Below are 26,811 nucleotides of genomic sequence, written 5' to 3'. Positions count from 1 at the left end.
CAGACTGGCTCAAGCTGCTGGCCTTCCATCTCCCTCTATACAGTCATAACTTACAAAACACACACCACCTTAGGCACATTGCTCCCAAAATGTTGGGGGCTGTTAGAAACAACAGCACTGTGACTCCAGCATGATCATTCCCACTGACTTCCTATCATCTCATTAAGAAACACATGTGAAGTTAAGGACAGCTTCTTCCCAGACAGCAAGTGTCCCAAGTGCCCCATATGTATAGTTATCGTGAGTTATCATGTCTTGTAGTTATCATGTCTGTAGTTCTGTTTGGGCCCATGCTGGCCTCTTTGCTGGTGACATCAGTGTTGAGATAGGATGACAGAGTTAAAAGTAGGGGTAGAAGAGGATTAGGTGCTGGAAGCAAGCATGAAGAAATTGCCCAAATGCAGCCCCTGAAGAAAACCTGAGTCATGGAATTGGCCAGAATTGGACAGTAGGTTACCATAAGAGAAGACACAAGATTGGAGCAGAGGCAGAATCACAATCTGTGGTCAAATCCAAGTTCAAAGCCACAAGGAGTTAACACAAAAACAAAGTGCAGAAGTCAAGGAGCAGGGATAGTCCAGTTAAATTCTCAGGAACAGAACAGTCTCTCTTAGAAGCCCCAGTGCTTTGCTGCATGGGCACGAGTCTTAATTTCGAAGGCATTTGCTGCAACCTTCTATTTCAGAAATAGGAAAACAGCTGGCAGCACTGCAGTAGGAGCGGCAACTATGCAGACACAGACTGACTCTGCCAGCAGAGCACCGCAAGTCCAGGAGGACAGGCGTGGTCCTGAAACATAAGCAGTCAGGTGTGTGTGGGAACAGCGACTGGGGAGACCCCAGGCATGTGGTTCTCTGGGCTCTGTGCCCCTGCTTCTGTTCCTTGGCCTTACTCGTACCCTTGGCTAGAGCTCTTTAAGTATATTTTATTTTATTTTCCCTAGCTTAAATATTGGTTTAACGTTGCTTTTTTGATTTCTAGTTGGTTTTAAAAATTAAAAAGTAACGCCTGATCATTATAAAATATTCAAGTAATATAAAAGTATGTAAAGCAAAAAGTGAAGTCTCTTCCTTACATTCTACTCACCCTCTCCAGTGGAAATCAATGTTAAAAGTTAGATTTGTATATGTTTAGACTTTTTCTAGGTACATATATATACCTAGGTTATTTTAAAAACATATGGTCACACTGTTTATACTGTACTGAAGCTTGCTTTTTGTAACTCAATCATACCTTACAGATAGCCATTCCATTTCAGTATATATATATATATACACACACACACACACACACACACACACACACACATATATGTATATACGCACATCTACTTCATTTTTGTTAATGCTGCATATTCGTCATAACAAAAATATGCATTAATTTTATATTGTATTTTATAGTATAAATAATGTTGCCTTGAACATTCTTTTAGTTTTTTTTTTTTTTAGGCCGCACCAAGTGTCATTTGGGATCTTAGTTTCCCGACCAGGGATTGAACTTGTGCCCCCTGCAGTGGAAGCGCAGAGTCTTAACCACTGGACCACCAGGGAAGTCCGCCCTGAACGTTCTTGTACAGGTATTCTTGCTCACTATGGAGTGTTTCCATTGGATAAATTCCTAGAAGGGAATTGCTGAGTGCATATTTAAAACTTCGATAGGTACTGCTGCCGTGACTTCTTTGTTCCAGTTTATACTTTCACCAACAATGTGTGTGAGAGTCTTTCCCCCCACCCTAATCATCACTGGATATTATTATTTTATTTCCCAAACCAGAGTCTAATTTGATGTGCACTCCAGGCTTCGATGTACACTCCAGTTTATGGGTGTTCTGAACCTGGCACTGATCTTTAGGTTGTGAATGCTGCTTTGGCAGGCTAGAAACTCCAGGTTTGGGCCTCTTGGGTTCTTCTACTACTTCTACTCTTATGTTCACTGGGGTGTATAAAAATTTGATATTAACAATTCCATACATTTTACAGTTTACCTAGTATCTTCCCCACCTTATTTTATTTAATCCACACAAAGTTTCAATGGGGTATGTAGGGAAAGAATTTTTACTCTGGGGACTCAGAGCTGTTAATAACATTTTTAAGTTCACACAGTTAATAAAGGAAAGAACTAGGACTTGAATACAAGTCTCTTAAGTTCAAAATCCATGTTCTAGCCACCATTTCCCCTTCCGGCTCTCTAGAACAGACAGCCATCAGAGTTTGTGTTTCCGATCAGTAGCTTTCTATCCTTTTGTTATGTGTACTATCTCTAGAGAAACTTAAATTTGTTGGTTGGTTGGCTAGATGTGGGGTTGCTGTAATTTGTGACTTAGGGGTATCAATTTTGCTCATAAAATGTTTTTTCAATTTGAATATTCTGGTATGTGGCCCAAGGTGACCCAGGATGACATCTCCAGGAGAAGATAACTGGCGGGGTGCCAAGAGGCCTCCTGGTGACCTTACCTAGTAAGTGTCAGTGCCAGAATTGGAAGCAGGCCTGTCTGACTCCCAAGCCGAAACCTTTTAAAATTTACTCTAGCCACCACCTCATATAGAGCAAGATGCTCAGGGCAGAAGATCAATGCATTCTTTCTTTATAGGCAAATTACATGGGAAGCCAGATTCTCACAAGGTTGCATGCTGAGCATGGAATCAGAACAAGGAGGGTTCAGGGTCTTAAGAAGCTAATTTCAGCTCAAGTAGCTGAAGGCCAACTTACCCACTAGGCGGGTCACACACTCAAAAACCAAGAGGCTCAAAAGACTGAAACATAGATGAGTCGAGCAGGTCAGGGAGCAGGTATGATAGGGAATAGTGGAGACTGTGGCAATCCGGAGAGTGAACCCTCTTCTAAAGGGAGCAGCTGCTGCTTTATAGCAGCAATGGGCTCATTGTGGACAGTTTAGCTAAGCCAGGTCTTCCCAATTTTTCGATAAAAGCTAGAATCCTAGATTTTCCTATGTGAAATTAATTGACAACTTTAAAAAATACTGTAACTCAATACGGTGTAGACAAAGCAAAATTTGTATGTGGGCCAGACTTGGCCTATCAGGTGCCAGTCTGCGAGCTTTCACTATAGGAAAATGAAAGATTTTCTTTTACCAAGAAAATCATAAAGCTCAGAGCCATTTAGAAAGGCTTCTTTGCCTCTAAAAGATTAAGATCTGCACTCTTTAGATTTTCTTTTTTATCCTCTGGGATCAATCTCTGTTTATAGTCGATCCCCAGATAGAATAGAGTATATTCCATTCCCTTTCCTGTTACTAAATTACACCTACATTTCAGCCATGTCTCCTTGGGAGGATTCTTAGCTCAAATTTTGGTTGGATTGACACGTATATAGGCAGTCCCTTGCATTCTTATTACTGCCATTATTTTTTTGGGAGTTGTCATTATTCTTATATGACACAGCTAATCACTGCCACTGAGTGTGAATTTTACTAATTCAACTCTCAGAGGACAACCCAATTTTCAAATCCTTAAAGGGTCCTTTACTGCTGCCAAATTATAGGGACAAAACAGCTGTTTTCACCTTTTTCAGACATTAAAAATTGTTTTTAAGTACATAAATATACCTTCATTGGCTTACAGACTTTTTTTTAGTGAGTGACTTATTCTTCTAAGAAGATTTGGGGGAGTTGCAGCTTATAGGAGATGAAGGAAGAAATAAGGACACTCTTCTAGATACCAAAATAAGCAAGAGGAATTGATTGGATTTTAATTCAAAACGAAGACTGAACTTTGCTTCTAGATCTCAGTGAAGTTACCATTGACCCTCCTTCCCTTCAGTTGAAGAGACAACTACTCCTGCCTCATGACACACAGCAGCTTCAAGACCAGTTAAACTATCACTGGAAAGCAGAGGAGGAGAAAAAGCTCCCAGAAATGGAAGGCAGCTCTGCCCTTTAGGCATATCATGCCAATCAGAAAGACACTGTAATGCATCAAGCACATTTCCAGCAGAAAAGAACATGTGAATTTAATGGCATTTGGGTGCAGGGGATTCTACCAGCATCTTTCTTTCATAACAGAACTATTAACAAGACACTAATTCAAGATTTACTAATCAGACTTCCCCACTATACATTATGTTGCCTTTAGTGTTGAGACATGACATGTGGTGACACATTACAAGATAAATGACATTTAGCCAGAATCTAAATAGCTAGGAATCTAAAATAACCAGATCTCATCTCCCACCCCATAGTCTTGTAAAATTATAATGATGCCAACCCAAAAAAGCCTGACATTTTGAAAGTTTCTAAAGGTTCTCCAAATCATCATAAACATTTATTTATTCTCTTGTGAAATTTGTGTTCATTGTTTTTATGGTAAGCTGATTCTTTGAAAATTAATAATCTGAAATATGAGACTTCCAAGGCAGCTTTAGCAAGAAAATTTCCCATATTTGCTTCTTGACTATCCCACCAGATTACCAAAGAATTTTGTGGGTTTCCACTTCTTAAACTTGGGTGGTGAACAGCATAGTTAAACAGACATGGGCTTGAATCCTGTGCACTTAACCCTATGATCTTGGACAAGTTCATTAACACTCTGAGCTCAGTTTCCTCAAGAATAACAATACTTACATCACGAGGGTATTTGTGTGGGGACTGAATAAAATAACGTATAATGATAACATACCATAGAGTAATTCTTTAATAAATGGGACTGCTAATGTCTTCAACTCAACCACCTGTTTAGAGGGCAATCAATGGCAATGAGGCATATAAAAATGAATACTGCTCTGAAGGAACCCTCTCTGCTGGAGACAAACTGTAACCACCCAGGAAACCTTGAGAGATCAGTCTAAGACCATTTATAGAAAAGGGCTAAGTGACCACGGTACAACATCAGTTTGGAAATTGAGAGACATTGTAAATGCAAGAGGGAGGAGATATGGGGATGTATGTATATGTATAGCTGATTCACTTTGTTATATAGCAGAAACTAACACACCATTGTAAAGCAATTATCCTCCAATAAAGACGTTAAAACAAACAAACAAACAAAAAAGCACACAAATGGCAGGGCATTCTTACTTCCCCGTTCTCGCCTGGTCCCAATACTGAGGAGCAGAGCTGGGCAGAGGGAAACCAAGACTAAGCTCCCCACCTTCCTGCCCAATGTGCTTTACAACCTGCGAGCTGCAGGCTGAGGCATCACAGCCAGGCTGAGGATGGTGGATGCAATTATCTCCCAGCCCTTTGAAGCTTCAGCCAGGAATATTTGTTGTCACTATCACATGTGATTATGACAGCAACGTCCTCCTGCAGAAGACAGAACTCTTTGTCCACCACCCTCCCTCTGTCACTGCCAGAGAGCAGGAAGTGGGGAGAGGGGCTGGCGCCCCTCTCCTCTTGGTCCAATTTCACACATTGGTTTTTCGGCATTAATAAATTGGTTACATTTGCCCCACATTTGGCAGGCGAGGTTTCTAATAACACTCTGATCCCTTCAGAGAACATGAATCACTGGCATGCGGGGGGCTCTGGTTACCTTCCCCCACTCTCTGCTGCTAAAGGTCCCACACATTAGCAGGGGTCAGGCGCTCGCCTGGGCCGGGGCAGAGTCTAGGACAAGGGCCATGGCTTCGAGGCACTGTCACGGAGCTCAAAGATTTTCCCTCAGAGGGAGAACAGATAACTTTGAGGCCAGGCAATGTGCAGCTTTCTTCAGCTGTCAATCCTACCTGGTTTGCATATAGATTGAGAAAACGTGTGAGATTTTACCACAAGAATCAGTCCAGAGAATTCGAGGCGGGGAGTGGGGGGTGGGTAGTGGGTGGAGAGGGGATGGGAGAGAAAAAAATGTGGGATGCAGATGTCTGAGAGTTATGTGCTGCCCCAGCACCACTTCCTTTGTGAAGCTGGGAATCTTGAGGGATGGATAGCCTGAAAGAGGACAGTGTACGTTTCTCAGAGGCAGCTTTTCTTCTTGCAGAGCAAGTATAGGTGTTCAAAAGTTCTATGACCAAGGGGAAGTCCTGAAAAGAGGTCCAGAGTTAGGGGGCGGCCACAGCTGCAGCCTTGGCAGGACAAATAGAGGGATAAAAGAAGGGGAAAGAAAGAAGCTAAACAGAGCATGGGCAGGCCTGGGACAAACACAGGGAACAAACTAGGGGGAACCGAAGGACGGAACAATGGAAAAAGAGAAAAAGAGAATCGAGAAGAGATGGAGAGGAAAGCAACTCAGTTGAGTCTGATAGATATTTTATGCTAACCTCCAGCTGGGGGAAAGAAGTGTTTTTACGTAACAAGTATACATCAAATCCAGTTTCTGCCCTCCAAAGAGCTTACAGATCAGTTCAAAAAATCGGCCACACAACTCATCCTGGAACAGAATATGACAGGATGTAAAACAGACATTAGTGCCATGGAGCATGAGAAAGAAGGGCAGAGGTTATCGTGGGGATGCTTAGTAGACGAGCTGGGTCTTGAGAGTCTTCTAGAAGGCAGGTGAGCTAGGCACAGGTGTGGGGTGGGGATTCCTGGTGGTACAGAGAGAGGAGAGGATGAGAGGGAGGAGGGGAACAGCGGGTAATGAAAAGACAAATAGAAAGGAAAGGAAAATGAAGTCTGCCACCCACAGCTGCCTTAGTTACCACACAAGCCACAACTACCTTAACACTCTTATTCAAAGGAATTAGAATTAGAAACTTCCTATGGGATCCAGTAAACTCAGGCAAGCCACCCCCAGCAGCTCAGCTCCAGGCCTGGAGGGAAGGAAGGGAAGTAGCTCGTGCACCCTGAGCAAAAGCAGGCAACTCTTCTCTCCTGAAGGCACCAGGCTGGCCTCAGACAGAGGTTCCCAGTCAACCCACCTAAGGTCACAGACACATCCCAGTCTCACCTGGTAGATTCCCAAGCGCCCTCTCTCTGTGCCATATCCTTCACTCTGTGGTTTTCACATTCCCAGGAAGGAAGATCTTTTCCTTTTCTGTTTTTCCCAACTTTTTATTCTGAAAAATTTAAAATCTTCACGAAGGTTGAAAGAATACCATACTGAACACAAGGCACACTTGAATTGTTTCACCAGTTATTAAAATTTGATTCCATGTTCAGTGGTGTGCTGATAAACCTGGTCTCTGGGGGCAGGGGAGGAAGCCCTAGTTGTAGCATGTGCCAGTTTCTGTGGTGTAAAAAACTCTCACCATGACTGATTTCAAGCTAATTTTAAACCATTAGTTTAGCAAATGGCTTGCAAAACTCCTGAATATTTATCTGCTCTCGGGAGCTGGTAAGAGGCGGTTCCAGTATACCATATTTTTCCTGAACTATTTTAAATAACTTGCAGATATCATGGCACTGAACCAAATAATTTCAGCATGTGTCTCCTAAGAATAAGGACATTCTCAAACATAATCACAACATCATTATCACACTTAAGGGAAAAATTAGCAACATATTTCCTAGTATTATCTAATATGCATTTCCTACTAAAATTTTCCAAATTGTTTCCCAAATGTCTTTCTTAGCATTTTTTAAAAAATCAAGAATCCAATGAAGCCTCCATATTGCGTACGGTGTTTGTTTGTTGGTTTGAATCTAATCCGACTGCTTTTTCAGCTACAGTTTTTTTATGACCTTGACTTTTTTGAAGAGTCCAAACCAACGGTCTATAGAATGTGCCACAGTCTGGGTTTATATGGTTGTTTCTTATGGTTAGATTGAAGTTAAATACTTTTTAGTAAAAATAATCCAAAGGTGGGCTTCATATCAAAAGGCTCGAATAACGTTAGATTGTTCCACTATTGGTGATGCTCAGTTTGATCACTTAAAGTAATAACCACCAAATCTCTCCAAACCAAACCTTTTCCCCTTTGTAATTAATAATCTGTGAGGAAATATACTGATTCTGTGTGAACATCTTGTTACTCAAGAACTTTTTACTCAGTGGTTAGCATCTGCTGATGATACTTGCCTCAATCTATTATTACAGTAGGGGTTGAAATATAATGATTCTCTAATTCTATCACTCTTTCTGCATTTATTAGGTGGAATCCTTTTTTTTTTTAAGTTCTTTGTTTTTCAGTATGACTGTGGACTCATGGGCTTTTTTCAAAAAATTCAATGGATTTTAATCCATTACTGTCATTTTCTTTTTGATGTTCAAATTATTCCAAAGTTGGCCAGTGGGAACCCCTTCAAGCAAGATCCTGTGTCCTTTTGACATGACCTCATTAATCTTTAAGTATTTCCTTTCTTTCTGGCACACCAAGATTCCCCAGGCTCACTTGTGTTTGCCCTGCACCAGAATCAGAAGCAGTTAGCTCTTCAAAGAGCCCTCATTTCTTTAGTGGGAAATGATATTTAGAAATCAAGATCTGGGTGCAAGGTGTGCTCATTGCTGCAGTGGTGTTATTGCTTTTAGATCCTTTTGGTTGACATGGTCAGGGGGAAATACATACAGATATATATATGTATGTATCTGTGTGTGTGTAATTTATAAACAAAATATAATTTGTACATACATAATTTACAAATATATATATACATACATATATACATATACACACATATTGAGTTCCCTAACCCCCAGTATCTCAGAATGTGATCTTATTTGGAGATAGGGTCTTTACAGAGGTAATGAAGCTAAAATGAAGTCATTAAGGTGGGCTCTAATGCAGTATGACTGGTGCCCTTATGAAAAGGTGAAACTTGGATACAAAGGCACATACAGCGGGAACATGCTGTGAACACATAGGGAGAAGACGGTCATCTACAGGCCCAGGAGAGAGACCTGGAACAGATCCTTCTCTCATAGCCCCCAGAAGGCACCAAGCCTGCGACACCTTGATTTTGGACACGGCTGCCTGATTTTCTGTTGTTCAAGTCACCCAGTTTGTGGTACACTGTTATGGCAGCCCAAGCAAACCAATATACTACCATAAACATTACCACAAATTTAGCAGCTTAAAACAACACATATTTGTTCTCTCACACTTCTGTCAAAGGCTGGTTATGAATCTCACCAGGGTAAAATCAAGGTATCAGCAGGGCTGCATTGCTTTCTGGAGTCTCTATGGAAGAATCTGTTTTCTTGCTCATTCAGGCTGTCAGCGGTATTCAGTTCCTTGTGGCTGTAGGATTAAGGTCCCCATTTCCTTATTGACTGTCAGCTGAGGGCTGTTCCCAGCTTCTGGAGGCCGACTGCATGCCTTTGCCCATGACCCCTTTACTCCAACTTCAAGACCAGCAGTGGCAGGTTGAGTCCTTCTCATAACTTGACTCTCTCCTGCCTCTCCTTCCCTTACCTGCTCTTCTGCCTTCCTCTTTTACGTTTAAGGGCCCATGCAATTTCACTGAGCCCACTCAAGATAATCTGGAATAATCTCCCTAAATTAAGAATTAATCTTAATTCTATCTGCAAAGTTTCTTTTGCCATGCAAACACAGGTTCCAGATGTGGACAACTTGGGAAGGGGGGCGTTATTTTGCCTACTACATGATGACATCAATACATTTAGTTATTTGCTTTGTCCAACAATATGCATAGAATAGTTTTAGGATTCCAATAGCATTATAATTATTAACAAATAACCAACTAAGTAAAATTAAAATTTCTTTGAAGTCCTTTTTATCCCTACACTGAGAAACTGCACATAGAGCACTATGTTCAGAATTTTACTTGAATCCTTTTCTCTGTGTGGTTAGATTGTCAATTTGATAAACAACTTGATGCATTTGTTTCTGTTTGCATCAAAATTTAAGGTTTATTTTATTTTTTATGTTTCACACAATTTTATTTTGTGAATAAGTAAAACATTTATACCACTTAGAAGCCAAAACTATTCGAAAAGATATACCTAGAGAAGGCTCATTTGCATCCCTAATCCAACTCCTAAATTCCAAGGACTGGTGTGCTGGGAGCCGGCTTCTCTGATGGCTGTCACTGCTGCTATGTAAGTCAAATCTTTGACATATTGATAGCAAATATCCAAGTACAGATCCATCATCATTTTCATCAACTACAACCACTTATTGCAGATCAATTACTGAGAACAAAAAAGAACAGAGCAGTCCCTGTCCCAAGGTATGAGAGTCTCCTTGAATAGACCTGGAATGCTACATAACAGGTGAGGGAGGCTCAGTACCTGATGAAAGGTTTAACTAAATGGGGGGGTAGGGCCTCAGGATGATCCCCCATTGATTAGGGTTCTGGAGAAAGGCTTCATGGAGGAAGTAAGACTTGATTCAGAGCACTTTAAGAAAGGAAAATGGCATGAGCAAAGGCGAAGAGGTATATTCCAGACTGGGGAACAATTAGCCAACCAGCTTGGAGGAGTGGAACAAACACTTGAGCTGGAACTTGGTAAAAGGCATCCAGGTTCAAATGCTGCCATGTGACCATAGGCAAGTCATCAATCAACCTTTACATTTCTCAGTTTCCTCAACTAAAAATGGAAATAAGGCTAAGTAGTAAGCCATTTTCAGAATAATTTGATAGTAACAGAGTTTCTTTATGGATATACTGGGGGTGGGGAGCATGGAGCTGGAGAATCAGGTCTGAAGCAGATAACGAAGGACCTTCATTACCAGGCTAAGAAGTTTTAATTCTATATTATAGGAGCCAGTGGGAGGATTTTCTTTTCATAAGTAATAAATGAATTTATTGTTTTTAAACAATATAAACTGTGGTTAATAATATGATACATATTTATTTCTGCAAATTATTGGGTTGGCTAAAAAATTCATTCAGGTTTTTCTGTAAGATCTTATGGAAAAACCCGAATGAGCTTTTTGTCCAACCCAATACTTTTTTAAAAAATTAAGCCATATGTACTAATGATCTTTCCATGCTAATACTTTTTCTCCTTAACCAATGCATAAGTATTTCACAGGATAAATTAATAGAACCTATTTAGCAATTTCCCTACTGAATACATAAGTTGTTTTTTGTTTGCTTTTTAAAGATTTTTTTTTGATGTGGACCATTTTTAAAGTCTTTATTGAATTTGTTACAATATCGTTTCTGTTCTATGTTTTGGTTTTTTGACTCCGAGGCATATGGGATCTTAGCTCCCTGACCAGGGATCGAACCTGCACCCCCTGCATTGGAAGGCGAAGTCTTAACCACTGGACCACCAGGGAAGTCCCCATAGGTTGTTTTTAATTTTACAACATTACAAATAAGGTAGTAATGTATATCATTGTACAGTAACCCTTGTGCCTTTGTTCACACAAAGGTACCTCCTTAGGAAGGGTATTTCTTGTAGTGGCTCTAAAATCTCAACATGCATCAGAATCACCTCTGCAGGTGATTTGTTGAACCACAGATCCTGGATGTCACTCCCATAGTTTCTGATTTAGTAGCTTAGGGGTTGCACCTGAAAATTTGCTCAGGTGATGCTGCTGCTGTTGGCCTAGCTCAAACTTTGAGAACTGTCTTTCTATATGATTGATTCCTAAAATTAGAGTTGTTGGGTAAAAGCATATGCAAATTTTTCACTTTGATGAATCCTGCACATTATCTTCCACAAAAATTGTATCAGTTTACTTCCCCACCTACAGTGCATGAGCATGCCCGTTCCCACACCCCTGGAAACACAGGCTATTATAACTCTTTTACTTTTTTTGCTAATTGAATGGTTAAAAAATGGAATCTTGGGAGATAAGATTGATGTTGTTTAAGGGTACAAACTTACAGTGAGTAGCAAATAAGCCATAGTGATCAAATGCAAGTATAATGAATATGGACAACAATATTGTACTATAATTATGTAATGATAAATATAGCTACAAAGGCAATCATACTACAATACATAAATGTATCAAAGTAACATGTTTTAAATTTACACAATGTTATGTCAAATATATTCAATTTTTAAAAATGGAATAGCATCTCATCATTGTTCTCTTTTACAGTATCCTGAATAGACAATACTGTACTATAATTATGTAATGTGATAAATATAACTACAAAGGCAATCATATTTCAATATGTAAAGGTATCAAAGTAACATGTTGTACACCTTAAATTTACACAATGCTATGTCAAATATATTCAATTTTAAAAAATGGAATAGAATCTCATTATTGTTCTCTTTTACACTATCCTGAATACCTTTTCATTATTTTTTACTGTAACTTCTAGTTTTTTATCTTATTATAAGAATAATGTTTATTGCAAAAAATTTAAGAGCTCTGAATAAGCAAAAAGAAAATAAAGTCATCCATGATTCCACCACACATAGATCACCCATAGTAACACTGGGTGTATTTTGTAACTTTTTTTTTCACTTAATAACATACTGTGATCATTTTTTCCATATCATGTCATTAACTGTTCTTCTCCAACATCAGCCTAAATGGATGCATCATACCAATGGAATGTTTCTGAATGGGAACTGACATTTACAAAATGACTCTGGGAAGACTGATCTAGGAGCAAGATTTAGAATGGGAAAAGCCTGGAGGCAAGGAGAAGTTAGGAAATTATGGAAATAATACAGGAGAGTGGTGACAGTGCAATTAGATGACAAGGAATGAATACAGGGAACATTAGGAAGAAAGGGTCAACAATCTTGTGAGCATCCATGGTGGAGTGTGAGGAACAATTCAAAGCTAAATCCAGCGGGAGTACCCTGGTTTCAGAATCATAAACTTGTGAGATGCCTTGAAAGGGACAGAGATCATCTTTCCTATCTTTGATCCATTAATTTAACTCAGTGTAAAGGTTTAGGGGATGGAAGTTAACATTATAGAGGACGAACTTCATTTAGGAGCGCTGCAGTCTTGAAATCCCAGAGCCCAGTCTTCACGCCTCATTTCAATGTAAAGAATAATTATTTGAGAGACTATGGTGAGGTGGAAAGACCACATTCTTGAGCATTAAAAAGAGGGCATAGGGCTTCCCTGGTGGCGCAGTGGTTGAGAGTCCGCCTCCCGATGTAGGGGACACGGGTTCGTCCCTGGTCTGGGAGGATCCCACATGCCGCGGAGCAGCTGGGCCCGTGAGCCATGGCCGCTGAGCCTGCGTGTCCGGAGCCTGTGCTCCGCAACGGGAGAGGCCACAGCAGTGAGAGGCCCGCGTACCGCAAAAAAAAAAAAAAAAAAAAAAAAAAAAAAGGGGCATTGTGCATCGCTGCTTTGTCACTTATTGTGACCTTCAGCAAGCCTCTTAACCTCCTTGAATTTTTTTGTCTATAAAACGAGAATGATAATATTTACTTCATTGAGTTGTTGTCAGAATTAAAAGAGAGGATATATGTGAAATGCTGGTCCACAGCCAGCAAATGTTTAAGAAGTGGTGGTTTCTTTCATCACTGTAAGAATAGCAATAATGTAAAGTAACAACCTCCCTATAAATCACCCCACAACTTGGCTCCTCCCTGAAGGAGTGTTCGGGGACAACCTAGGCAAGTCTGTTTGACAATGAAATGAAACTCATCAATGAAATGAAGTTAACTCTGAAACGGTCCCTTTCGTGAGTAGCCGTCTGCAGTGGCATGCAGAGTGGGCTGCGGCTTACCTCTTGAGCTGAAGCTCTGGGGATGTGCTGCGGGGTGGCTGGAGATATTCCGCGTGTGCTGGATTCCTCCAGAGGTTGCCTGAGAACACTGCAGAGAGGTGCACAACAGAAGCAATGAGGAGTTTAAATCAATACTGACAGACTTGGTCCTTTTTCTTCTCTCCTTCCCCTTCTACCAGCTCACGAGGAACTCAGGCTCAATATTTAGCTCTAGCCTCAGGGTACGGGTGCTGATTGTAATAAGTCTGTAGGCAAATCAATCTCTCTCAGTTGTGCTCTCCCTTCCTTAAAGTGGGGATGTTACTTCCTAGAGTAAGTCTGAGAAGCAAATGGGGTATTGCATTTGAAAGTGCTTAGCAGGGTATCCAAGAGGAGTGGACACTTACTGTTGAGTTTCTTCTGGGAACCTCTCTAAGGCTACCTCTCTATAGGCCAGCAATGAAGTAAACCATGCCAGAAAATGTAGCTGTTTCAGCTGCTTGGCAACCACCTAGTGTATGATTAACAGAGGCACCAGAAAAGCCGCCACCCTCCCCGCTCCCCAACCCCCCACCCCGCCCCCAGCAACTCTCTGACATAGCAAGAAACACGAAATATCCACCCTCCTAACTTAACTCTTGTCCCTGGAGGTTGAGGAAAAGAAAACTTAAACTCAGTCACCAACACCCCATTTGCCTTCGGTGACATGAAACGCAGTTCTGCGTGGCAGTCAACAAATGCTTCACCAGAGAACGTGGTGCTCTGCCAGAGAAAGTGAACCAACATTGATGCATCCATTATCTACTCCTATAGGTCAAGCCCTCTTATATGAGCTGTATAATCTTATTTACACAAGCCCATGGGCATTATTATCCTAATTTATCAGATGAGGAAACAAAGACTCAGGAAGATTGAGATGCACAGCATAATAGGTGGTAGCCACCTCCCCCTTTTCCACATTTCTTTTAATTTAGTTTCCCAACATATGTTCCTATCATCTTGGTTACTTTATAGACCAACAGTCGTCCAGCCCACGTGAAAGAAGAAGCAATAAAGACCACATTTCCATCTTTGGATCTGTCCAGTTTCATCCAATCCTAAACTAGTCACAAGTTAAATTCAGCACATGCAGTGTTAAACTCTACTATCTACTACAGTATTAAACTCTGTAGCTTTACTATGGACTATGAAGCCTACATTGATGAGACAGTGAACAGGAGAGAATTATATTTTTTAAGTTAAAACCTGACTTGTTTACTCACTTGCTAAAAACAAATTTTCATACAGGACAAACCAGTTCCTGAATTTTTTTTTTTTAAGACCATTATGTTTTCAAGATGAAATGAATGGAAACGTGCTGTTTCCTGCTGCCCTGTCTCCCTGCTCCTTTTCTCTTTCTCACTGTGTGTGCGTCTATCACAGGTTTCTTCTGTCCAGAGATGCTCACAGCTGTTTCCCTTCCTCTCTCTTGAGCTCTCTAGGGCAGCTTTCATTCTTCTACCTCAGCACGCCTGGGGCCACGTGGAAACTCCCCCACGGTATGATTGCTTCCACACTTTTCTAGGCTTTAAAGAGTATCAGCTGAGAACAGCTTATTGATCCCAAGTGGGGAATCCTCCCTGGCAGAGCAATTTGCAGTCGATGAAGGAATGTTGAGGCATCCTTCTCCTCTTCTGGCCCCCACCTCCGCACCCCACCTGCAGGCTGACACCCTCCAGCCCACAGCTCATCCTTGTTAGTGCCTCCTTTTCTAAGTATTTCTGTGGAAGCTGACTTTTCTTTCTCAAACACTGATCAATTTTTTTTCTTATTGAAGTATAGTTGATTTAAAAGATGGTTAATTTTAGACATACAGCAAAGTGACTCATTTATTTTTTTCATATTATATTCCATTATAGGTTATTACAAGATATTGAATATAATTCCGTGTGCTATACATAGTAAATCCTTGTTGCTTATCTATTTTATGTATAGTAGTTTGTATCTATTAATCCTATACTCCCAATTTGTCCCTCCCTCTCTCCCTCCCTCTCTCTCCCCTTTGGTAACCATAGGTTTATTTTCTATGTCTGTGAGTCTGCTTCTGTCTTGTATAGAGATTCATTTGTACTATTTTTAGGTTCTACATATAAGTGATATCATATAGTATTGCAATATTTATCTTTCTCTCTGACACTTCACTAAGTATAATATTCTCTAGGCCCATCCGTGTTGCTGCAAATGGCAGTATTTCATTCTTTTTTACAAATGAGTAATATTCCACACACACACACACACACATCTTCTTAAGCCAATCGTCTGTTGATGGGTATTTAGGCTGTTTCCATGTCTTGGCTATTGTAAATAGCAGACACTGATCATTTGAACCACTTGATCATTCCAGTTTTAAATTAGACCTCTATCTAGTTTAGAAGTTTTATTTTGAAACCCAAATATGGAGAAGAATCAGTTGCTCCCCAAGTGCTTCAGTCCCAGGAGACATAGATTATATGCTCAGGTAGCATCATACCTTCTGCTACCCACCAACAGAAAACCGGTGGCAGGGCTAAGGCAGAGCAGCAGATGCTGTTGAACATGTTATTCTCGGTTAACAGGGACTTGCTGTGGTCTTGTCAGTGCTCAGCACTGAGGGAAGGAATGAGGAAGGTAGCAAGCAGTGTTGGAGTGCTCACTTTGCTCCAGGCACTATGATAGTCATGGTCAAATATGGGATTTTATTAATCCTGTCCATAACCTCTCTAGAAGATTCAGCCTCACGCTCCTAGAAAATGAAGACTTTCCAAGGACCTTTCTCCTATCATCACTATTTTATCAGTGAAAAAGCTGAGCTCAGAGAAGTTAAATGGTTTGCACAAGCCCACGCAGCAAACAAGTGGCAGCAACACAGGCAACCCAGTCCTCTGCCTCCAGGTTCAATGCTCTTTCCGTTTCTCCACCACTGGCAAGGGTTCCATTGACTCAAAATTCACACTGGAAATAAAGTCAGTGTGTTGGATTTTCCATTTTGGTACTGCGATGTCTGCGATTATTTTATTTGGTCAACATTCCAAAGGTGATGCTCCTTTTCAGCCCAGGTACTGACTATGAATGCAGCTGCCTGGTTTGCAGCCTCAATATTCAAACCCTCTGGATCCCCTTAGCCCACTTTCACAATGATAGGCTTTCCCTTCACAAAATAGAACTTTCATTAAGCAGCAAAACTACTTATATTAGCATAAGTTCACATTTACTTATATTAGCATAATATACTAATTTACTTATATTAGCATAAGTTCACATTTTAAAAGGCTAATAAAATTTGGAGCAAGATTAAAAAAAAATAAGAGTTAAAAACAAAGATGAGTTAACCTCTTAAACCTAAGCCTTTCCCTCTTTCCATACTCTGCTTCAAAAAGGAATGGTTAACTGTTCTTTTCAGCTACAGTATTAAGGTCATAAATTATTCTTCTTCCTGACACTCAAAGTCTGCTGCAGGATTTTTCCTCTAAGGAAATATGTCACTGCTAGTCAACAAGAAAGACTGTTCTTTGCTTTTCAGTGTGTGCCCTTTCTACTTTATATAAAAGGCTTTTTGTTATTATTAAAAGTGGAACCGACAATCTTAACCTATAACAGAATTAAATTTTACAATACATTGAAATAAATCATCATACAGATTTTAGAGGCATTATATAATTCATTCACAGGTATTCAGACCATCTAAAATAGCCTCACTCCCATGAACGTTTTATCAATACCTCTGTTCCAATATCTTTTCATCTCTCTTTGGTGAGTAACTTCTAAAGCATTGTTTATTCACTCTTCCAGAACAATGGTCCCAGAACCAAACGGCAGACCAAAGAATACAGTGAAATCAATACAGTGTAGTAGGTGGTGCTCAGGGTGAAAACATCTAGAGAAGTGATAAAAGATACACCAATTAGCCAGTCATTCTGCAAGAATTTACTGTGTGCTTGTTTGATCGAGGCTATTTGATTGCAGGACCAGCTAGTTTAAATAAAGAAGGAGATAGTTGTAAGGATATCAAGATGTCAGGTGAATTGGAGCTGGAAACTGGAAGGCCACTGGGGGCTAAGACAGCCCCTCGTCCACCTTGCTCTCTGTGGGACAGCACAGTGAGGCGCAACAAGCATGATAGCATAGATAAGACTTTCAAGTCCAAGGTCTGCCACTTCCTAATTAATCTGGACAAATTAACTCTCAATGTTGATTTCCTAATCTGTAGAATGGGGATAATAACTACCTCAAAGTGTTACAGTGAAGATTAAACGAGACGATGTTTGCCAAGTGTTTGGCACAGGACAGTGCTCAGAAAATGCTAGTTTCCTTTTGCCCTCGTTTGTGTGAGGCTGTATACCAAGTTTAGAAGCATCACATCTAAAAACGGTTTTCATGGCACGTGGAAAGCAAACCATTAGCGTTTACACTGCTGAAAAACCAAGAATTCTCTACAACACAGAGAGAAGATATTAAACAAACGGACGCTTTCCCAGCATCTCCCTTTTTCTGGCACCAAATAACAATATTATTAATTAACATTTACACAGTGCTTAACAGTATAGAAACCATTTTTCTCTAATGTCTCCTTCTGTTCTCATAATGACCTTGTAAGGCTGATATACTTATTAGCCTCCTCTTACAGCTGAGGTTAAATAAGCTGGTCAAGGTCACATGGCTTATAATCGACACATTGGGATTCAAGCCTGGCCCTTCAACTCTAAAATCTGTTATGCTTTTCAATGCAGTCGCCAGAATCTAATTAAGTTCAGTACTGACTATTTCAGGAACTGATTGCCCAATTTATTATCTGATTCCCCAACCCCTTCCCACCACTGCACAAGGTAAAGTCCAAACAATGTACTACAGCTATTAAAAGCCCTTCACAGCTTGGTTCCAGATTCTCTTTACAGCCTCATAGAGCGCACTAACCAAGCACACTGTACTCTCTTGTGCCTCTGTGGATTTGCTCACCTTTTCCTGTCCTAAAAGTGTCCCTTCTAGTCCAGTGATGTCCCATAAAACTCTCAAGGTCCAGTTCAACTGCTGCTCCCTCTAGAAAGCCTTCCTCTTAGCCCCACACCAGGCAGAATTATTCCTTCCCTCCTCTGGCTTCCCTAGAGTGTGTTCACACAGCTTCAAACTAGAGTAACTACAGATGGTGACAGGAACAAAAGTTTTTTCACCTTTGCATCCTCAGAATCTATCACAGCACCTGGCACATAGTAGATACTCAATAAATGTTTATTGAATTGAATTTGTTGAACGTTCCAAAAATTGTGTCACCACAACAGAATTGGTTCTGGAAGAACGTATTTTGGTCATTACGATTATTTGCATATACTCTGCCTACCCCAGAGCACTGTAAATGAGGTCAGAGTCCTTTTCTTATTCATCACTGTACCCCTGACAGCACTCACCATGTTTTGTTCTTAATAAACACACAATAACATTCAAGAAATGGGAATTCTTTAATACAATATAAAGATATGCAATAATTACATGAAGAGAATTGTGAAGTATAATAATTAAATTTCATGTCTTCTGGTCAAAGGGCGTATGTACTTTGAAGCCTTACCCTGTAGAGTGTGCCCAAGTAAGAAACACCTGGGCACACAATTCCAATTGTGGAAATGCAAAGCCCAGCGCAGGGAGCTTGGCAGCTCTGCAGCTCACCATCCCAAATCCCCCACTATGCCAAGAAAGAAGCAATGCTCTGACCAGGCACTAGTTTCAAATAATTTCTCCAAGATGGCGCAAGGTACCTAAGAACAAGTGGTAACAATAATTAAAAGCAAAACCAAACAAAGTACGTGTGAGCTGGGCCCTGCTGTTATATTACACAGTGATCATCCTACTGGTAATTTATAAGAGGCAGGGAAAGCAGTGGTTAAAGCAAGAACTGCCTCTGCTCCAGTTTCCTCACCTAAAAAAGGAGAATAATGCTTGTAACTACTTCATCAGGTTGACGTGAAAATTAAATGAGTTAATATACTGAAAGAGCTTAAAACAGTGTCTGCCACACAGAGTAAGAGTTTGCTTTTCATTATTATTGTTGTTGCTGCTGCTGCTATTATTAATGACAGAACAACAGGGCAATTTCAGGGGGAAGATGCAAAATGTTCACCAACCTCAACCAAATTCTAGGCCAAAGTCACTTTGTTTTACTGACCTAGATTTCATTACCAGACCTGAATACTAAAGGAAATCATTAGGTATCCTTGACTTTGCCCTTGAGTGGATCTGAAGCCTCAGAAGTAGTTGGAGATCTTTCCACATCTCCAATGGGCCTTCTGGATTGGATAAAGTGAAAGATTAAAAATTGAGCCCGCCCCCTTTCTTTCCCATCCATCTCCACTCTACCCTCCCTCTGCTGTAGACCACCCCACCAGTGCCTGAGAGCACTCTGTGCCTCTCTGACCATTGTCACCCTCATTCTTCCCCTGCCAATTGTATCCCACTTGTCCTTGGGTCCTTTAGCCCTTTCCCTGTGACCATGAACCTCATTTATCACTCATTTGTCTGCATCCGTATGGCACTCATCATCTGGCTTATACAGGTCCCTGTACTTTCCTGCGTGTTAATCTTATTTCTCAGAGAGCAATGAACTCTGCAAAGGCAGGCCAAGCACCTGCCTGGTGCACCAGGTTAATCTGTGCTCTGAATTCCTGCTGCCTGTCTGTAAGGAGGTGCATGATTTTACTCTGACATTTCGCTGTCGCTTTAGAAAAAAATTTTAGTGCCTGTGATGGGTTGAGAGAATCTAGTCATGTTTTACCAAAGACCTTAAAAGAAAATGTAGAGTAACACGTACCAGGTATTGTCCAGATGTTTATTTTAAATAACTTTTTCCTAGGTGTTAATTTTAAACCCTCTTCTTTTTTCACAGAGGGTACTGCTCCTTTGTCATATGTCTTAGAAAGGAAGAGTTCTTCCTTCCCAGGTAGCTGCACAGCCCAGTGCCACCCAGTTTTGAAGCCAGTCTGACAAAGACCAATGTTTTCCCAGGGGCTCAACCTGTCTTGTTGCTACCCATCTGCACCATATCTGGTGTACTTGATGCTGAGCCTGACAAGCCATAGCTATCCCTTTCTCCCATCAGAAGGCCCAATTTGTGTGATGGGGCTTCTCCCTCTGTTTCCTACAAAATACTTCCCTTGTGCGCTGGCATGTTTCCTGGTGCCCCAGCTCACTTAGTTAGCCAGCCTGACTCTGTTCATTCCCCCTCCATGGCAGGGGAGCAAGGCACTGCCAGACAAAAGGCTTCAACTTTCAGTGCTCTAATGGGACAAGCTAAGATTACCGAACATTAAGGCCAAGATCAAGGTTAATTCACTGCAGGGAAATGCTTATGATGGAATAGTAACCCAGAACCAGGAACTCAGAACCAAGCTTAACTATATGTTACTATGCTATACTGACTGCTGCCAGATTGATTCATTACACTGGACCTTCTTAGAAAGCAATGGCTTGAGTCAAGTATGAATTCACTGACCCCTGCAGTGGGGAGCTGGGCATCTTTCTGATGAGCTCCTGAGCCAGAGCTGATTCCAGCTTTTCAACTTTCACCTCCAGCCCCTGCCACAGAACCCTGCACAGCTTAATGCCAATCCCTCTGAGACAAGACTTTCTAAGGTTTTCCTTCATGGGAACTAGAGCTCAAAAATAAATCTAAGGGTAGGAGGATACACCAGTCCTCGCATGCTACCTGGAGGCTCCCGCCTTAGCACCATACCAAGTTAAGAGTCCTTTAACGGAGTTCCAGGAGCTGCCACCGGCTCATCAAAACAGGGTGCCCTGGTATGGTTCTCCAGCCCTCGTCCCCCTAATGCTGTCATTTCCAACTAAGAAAGTTTTTATTTGCTGTGCCTGTTTGCCAAAACTCATATAAATCAGAGTGCACCACTTTGCAAGACTTAGATTTGATTAATCTTAAAAAATTTAGAAGCTGCATGAGTGGGGTTTGAGATTAAGTGTGCAAAGATGTCTAGGAGCAGCCTCCCCACAGCCTTCAGATTGAGATGGATGAGGCGCAATACTGGGTTTGAGCTGCCCATAATTGGAAAAGCGTGTGCCCAAAATATCACATTTATCCTTCCTTTCTCCAAGAGCCATAACTCTAAGGCCTTCCGTTAGAACCTCAATAAAGTGAATGTCTTCAACTTTAAGGGTCCCAGATACCCTCGGCGTTTATGATACTTACAGAACAGGGTTAGGAATGCTGCGGATAAAAGGTATTGTGTGGGGAGAGGGGGGTCCATTTCCTAAAGGGATCTGGCCACTAGGCTTCCCTGAGAAAGCAGCACAAAACTGTAGATGAGCAGCATGTGAGTGAGTGCACAATAGGAGGGAGTGTGAACACACAAATCCAATTTGCTAACTCCGGGAGGGAGGCTGTGCCCATAGCGGTCACAGCATCCTCCCAGAAGGCGTCCAGGGCACAGTGAGAGTTGCTAGGGGCCAAATTCTAGGGCCTCCATTCACACTCTGTTCTACGTAAGTGGATGTGGTTCCTGAAACTTTGCAACGTGGTGGCTTGTGAGCAGCAGAAGCCAAAGGAGAGACCAAAATGTGAGCCCCAGGGGCAGGTTCATACGTCTGCCCTCTCTAAGCCCTGAAATTGTGCCAGTGGCATCTTCATAAGAAGCTGAGGGATGACATTCATATAGGCATTCAGCAAATGCCAAGCACCTGCTCTGTGTCAAGTCTTGGGCACGGTGTTGTGAGGAATGCAAATATGTAGAAGAAACATTCACCCATCTGAAGAAGCACGCGCGGTCTCTTACCTGGCCACGACTCCGCTGCCTGACTACGACTTCAAAGCATGTGGGGTCTCTTGCCTGACTACGACTCCGCTGCCTGACGACTTCAGTGTGCCAACACCTAATCTGCTATTTGCTCCCTGACCACCTGTCCCCGTCCTTTTCCATTTCACCCATCCCTGCTTCCTTAACTCTTCTTATTTGAAATGACATAATGCAGACCCCAAAACAGAAACAACTGTAGATTAGACCTTGGACTTCAAATCTCTCCAGAAAATTAACTTTGTCCTTTGCTCCCTTTGGAATACTTAAATGTTGACATTTAAAAGTTGTACTAGTGTTTTGTGTGAGTGTGTCTGTATTCACACCCATCACCCATACACAAATAATTCATAGGGGATGTTTCTAGTTAAGCACAGGCTCAGGGCTATAAAACCAACTTTCAATGTGAATCATAAATTAAACTTAAGTATTAAAAAGTTGGCAAGAACCTTAACACGAGATTTTATTTTCATTACAAGTCTGTTGAGTTTGAATAAGGGTCATGCGTAGTAGCTAAGCGGAAGAGTGCCATGTCAGAAAAGGAAAAGGGGCTGACTCCTCTTGTTTATATTTTCGAAGGTATAATGCAGGGTCTAAAGAGATGGTATCAATTAGTACAATATTCTGACCACTCATTGGAGCTGGTGGAGTTGGTAACACAAAGAATGAAGGGGCAGGGACTTCCCTGGTGGCGCAGTGGTTAAGAATCCGCCTGCCAATGGAGGGGACACAGGTTCGAGCCCTGGTCCGGGAAGATCCCACATGCCGTGGAGCAACTAAGCCCGTGCGCCACAACTACTGAGCCTGTGCTCTAGAGCCCACGAGTCACAACTACTGAGCCCACACGCCACAGCTTCTGAAGCCCGCGTGCCTAGAGCCTGTGCTCCGCAACAAGAGAAGCCAAGCAATGAGAAGCCTGTGCACCACAACGAAGAGTAGGCCCCACTTGCCGCAACTAGAGAAAGCCCACGTGCGGCAACGAAGACCCAACGTAGACAAAAAAGATAAAAGAAAAAAGAATGAAGGGGCAAGTTAATAGGCACCTGAGGGTCACAACAGGGCAGTTCACAGGTACCAGCCTATCAACACTCCCTGGGGAGCTGTGCAGAGTGCAACATCCCAGGCTGCCCTGAGGTCCTGAGTGAAGAGGTCTGGGGGTGATTCTGATGTAGGTGGTCAGGGGACCGTACTGAGAAACTCACATGCTTAGTGAAAACCTGCTCACCAATCCTCCATCTATATGAAGGGCACACAGGGGTTCATATGATTATTCTTGCAATTTATTCTTAGGTTTAAAATTTTGTAAAATAAAAAGTAAAACAAAAAACCCATCCTCTCACTATGTGCCTAGTTCTCCAAACACCTCCACATCTCAGAAACATAAGCAAATAAGACAAAGGGGAGCTGAAATTTACCTCCAGCCCCTAGTTCTTGGCTCAGTCCGGATCTATGTGTGCCTTGAAATTCTTCTACACTTGTTGAAAAGCCACATAGGGGATGCTTAGTCAGAAGCCTGGCCACTTTAGATCAGACCAGATGACAGACTGACAGCATATACTAAGGGGTACTTTTGTGCTGGACCCTCCAGAGGACAGAAGAGGGGCCCTGCCAGATCCACAGGTGTAGATGCCTTTTCCCCACTGGGTGAGGAGCTGCAGTCAGAAATTCTTTTCCTAGGGGCTAAGAACCCAACATATGTGACTGATTAGAGCTAATATCTCATTTCTAATTCCATTGATTCCTTGAAAAGATCATGTCTCAAAGACCATGGCTATTCTTAGCAATTTCAACTCCTCCCCCACGGTGCTCACCGCCTCCGAGACATGGAGAAGGTGGCCAGCAGGGACTCTTGTCAGACGTGGGCAGCGAGGATTCCTGCCCCTTTCCAAGCACCAGTGGGACACGGTGTCCAAAGCACATGTCTGCAGTCAGAGACACAGACCCATACGTGGGTCTCTTCCGCCTCCCGTCTTTCCCGTTTCCAAGCCACAGCTGTGGTAGAGCCACCATTAATAACGAGAAGGCTCCTTTCTGGGCTCAAGAACTCTCCGACTTCCTCATCCAAAATGCATTCCTTCTCCCTGGCCCTTTAATCTTCCTGTGGTTTGGTAGGAAAGCCTCTCCATGGCCTTCCTTTTTGTTACCGCAGGGAATAAAGGAAAAGCTTGGGTCCCATCCATCCAAACAAAAGATTTTAGTCTTCAGAGTGAATTTCTCAATGTAGACATAGCAGCATTTCAGGAGGCCTGACCCTTGTACCCCTCGGACAGAACTGAGGAACAAATAGAGTTGGACTTGCCCAGTCAGCCCTTTCGAACTGTGTGGGGTTCCACACAACACCTCGCTGGTTTTCCCTGTGGTGGCCTCAGTGAGTGTTTATTGAGCTGAGTTAATCACATGGAATCTCCCTCAGCATTCTTCAGGCATAGCCAGCCCTTGTTTTTGAGAGGTCCTGTGGCTTCACAGACAACACCTCAGACCCAGAACAAATGACCTGATGCCTAGTTCCAGCACTGCCACCAAGCAGCTGTGTGATCTCAGGCAAGTCTCCTGACTTCTCTGAGTCTCACTTTCTGCATCAGTGAGAACAAGAGCCTTGAATCAGAACTACTAAATGTTTTCTATGACCTCTTCAAGGTCTAAAGAGGGATGAATAAAGATCTGAGTCAGTGCCGTAAGTAGACATTTCCACCAAGTTGCCAAAGGCCACCATATATTTCTATGTTCTGGTCTCTATTCTTCTGGCTTTGAAATAGACCAAGTTGAATGCAACCTCATGGTTCACATTTGTACGGCAAAAATCAGAGCCCCCAAAGCCAGCACTGGGGATAAAATGATGATAAATGGAAACTAACTCTATCTCCAAAAGTACCCCCTCAAACTCTGAAGAAATATTGATAATAACTCTCCATCTGCTGAATAAATCAGAACAAGACTGGAGATCCTACCCGACATTGTTTGAGCATGGAGGACAGCCAGTAAAGTACTAGGGTTTCATGAAAACTGATCTCAGGAGGACTGACATAAATAAAACATGTCAAAGTTTTAAAGAGGAAAATGAAAATAAAAGGGATAGCAGAAGTGTTTTCTGTTTATTATTATCCTCATTGTAAAGAACTTTTGTAGAAACAGCACAGGTCTAGGAATCAAGACGCTTGCCTTCCAATATAGTCTGTACCACTGTTTCCCACCTAAACGTTAAGATCATTTCACCTCTCTACACAGGCTACTTCACCTGGTGATTGTGAAGCGTGAATAAAAAATTAAATAAAACATATACAAGTTCTTTTGAGAAAAAAAGTGCCAAAAACCTAAGATGCTATGTGAATAAACCGCATGGTTAATTACAAATAACAGTAGTGGAATAACTCCTCCAAGTACTACAGTGAAAGAGCTGTGGAAGGCAGCGCCTGTAGGGCGCTCCCTGCAGGTTGTCCCAGATGCTGGCACCAGGCTACAGCCAAAGATTTCCAGCCCTACGGGACCCTCAGGGGATCTGAGCTCAGCTTGTGCTAAGCAGCGAGACTTGTGGTGGGGATGAGTGGGGGGGAGCTGAGTGAGAAAGCTCAGCTTAGTCTTTACTGCCAAGATTCCTACAATGCTATTAAGGCCCACCAGGGTCCCCTCCCCACCAAGTCCCAGATCTGTTGGAAAGCGCCCAGATTTTTAAAAGTGAGGCTGTTAGTTACCCTGGCCTCTTGCTCTCTTTGATCTAAATACTCTGGGGGAGAGCCCAGGTTCTCCCGAAGTCCTCTCAAAGTGCCAGGTAGCCCTGGGTGACCAATGGTCAGTTACTACTTGGAGTGTGAGAGGGGTTAGGGAACCTCTACCAGTTTGCAGAACTGTTGGCTTATATATAGATTTTTGGTGCCTCCAGTGAATATCTGTTATGTTCCCCACCTCCAAACAATGTAAATGTAGTCTACAGTCTAAATGACTAATCAGCCATATAATGGACCAAAATATCTTCTTAGGCTAAAGTAAGAACAGCTGTAATGATTGTAGTACATAGTTGGAAACTCAAACTGGGATAAGTCCAATAATTTATAGTTATCTCTGCATGTTTACATAAATGTGGTCAAATGCCAGGATTGCTAGCATGTACCATATGGAAAACAAACTCATTCTTTTGGGAGGAGAGAGGGTGCTCTCTTAGATATTCTGTCTGAGAAAGAACTTGAAAATACATGGCATAGAAAGTAGGGCATGCAATCTGAGATACAGATAATAAACTTTGGGAGTTCAACACCACAAAAAATTCTCCTTTTTAAAAGTTGTGTTTTCCAATTTTCTCCTTTTCTTTATCCTTCTTCCCCAGATCCTGAGCTTCTGATGCTGATATAAAATGTCTGAAGCTGCTGCTTCAGGGGCACACACTATTATTCTCAGGCTTCTTGGTTTGTGGGTGGGGTCACAGGAGTGTCAGAGATTGTGTTTGACTTTCTAACATTGACGCAGGGTAAAGTGATTCCCCAAAGAGAAAGAAAAGGGGATTGAATTATCACTTGCCTTGTCAGCCATGATATGGTCAATTTCCACAGCTGTTAGGGCAAGAAAGTTGTGTTACTT

The 26,811-nt window shown here is 41.9% G+C and overlaps 1 protein-coding gene across 2 annotated transcripts in view; it reads right to left on the bottom strand.

Annotated features, from left to right (window-relative positions):
* HAO2 (hydroxyacid oxidase 2) overlaps positions 1 to 26,811 on the bottom strand; it is a 215,880-nt gene that overhangs the window by 130,014 nt on the left and 59,055 nt on the right. For both annotated transcript variants that reach the window (XM_082613154.1, XM_082613155.1), the window contains exon 3: positions 13,463 to 13,550. In XM_082613154.1, the coding sequence (XP_082469280.1) occupies positions 13,463 to 13,550 (88 nt within the window). The remainder of the gene's footprint in view (positions 1 to 13,462; positions 13,551 to 26,811) is intronic.

The sequence above is a fragment of the Mesoplodon mirus genome (assembly GCF_964341445.2).
Source record: "Mesoplodon mirus genome assembly, chromosome: 3".
Taxonomy (NCBI): Eukaryota; Metazoa; Chordata; class Mammalia; order Artiodactyla; family Ziphiidae; genus Mesoplodon; species Mesoplodon mirus.
Note: the sequence above shows the minus strand (reverse complement) of the source record. Positions and strands in the feature narration are given on the sequence as shown.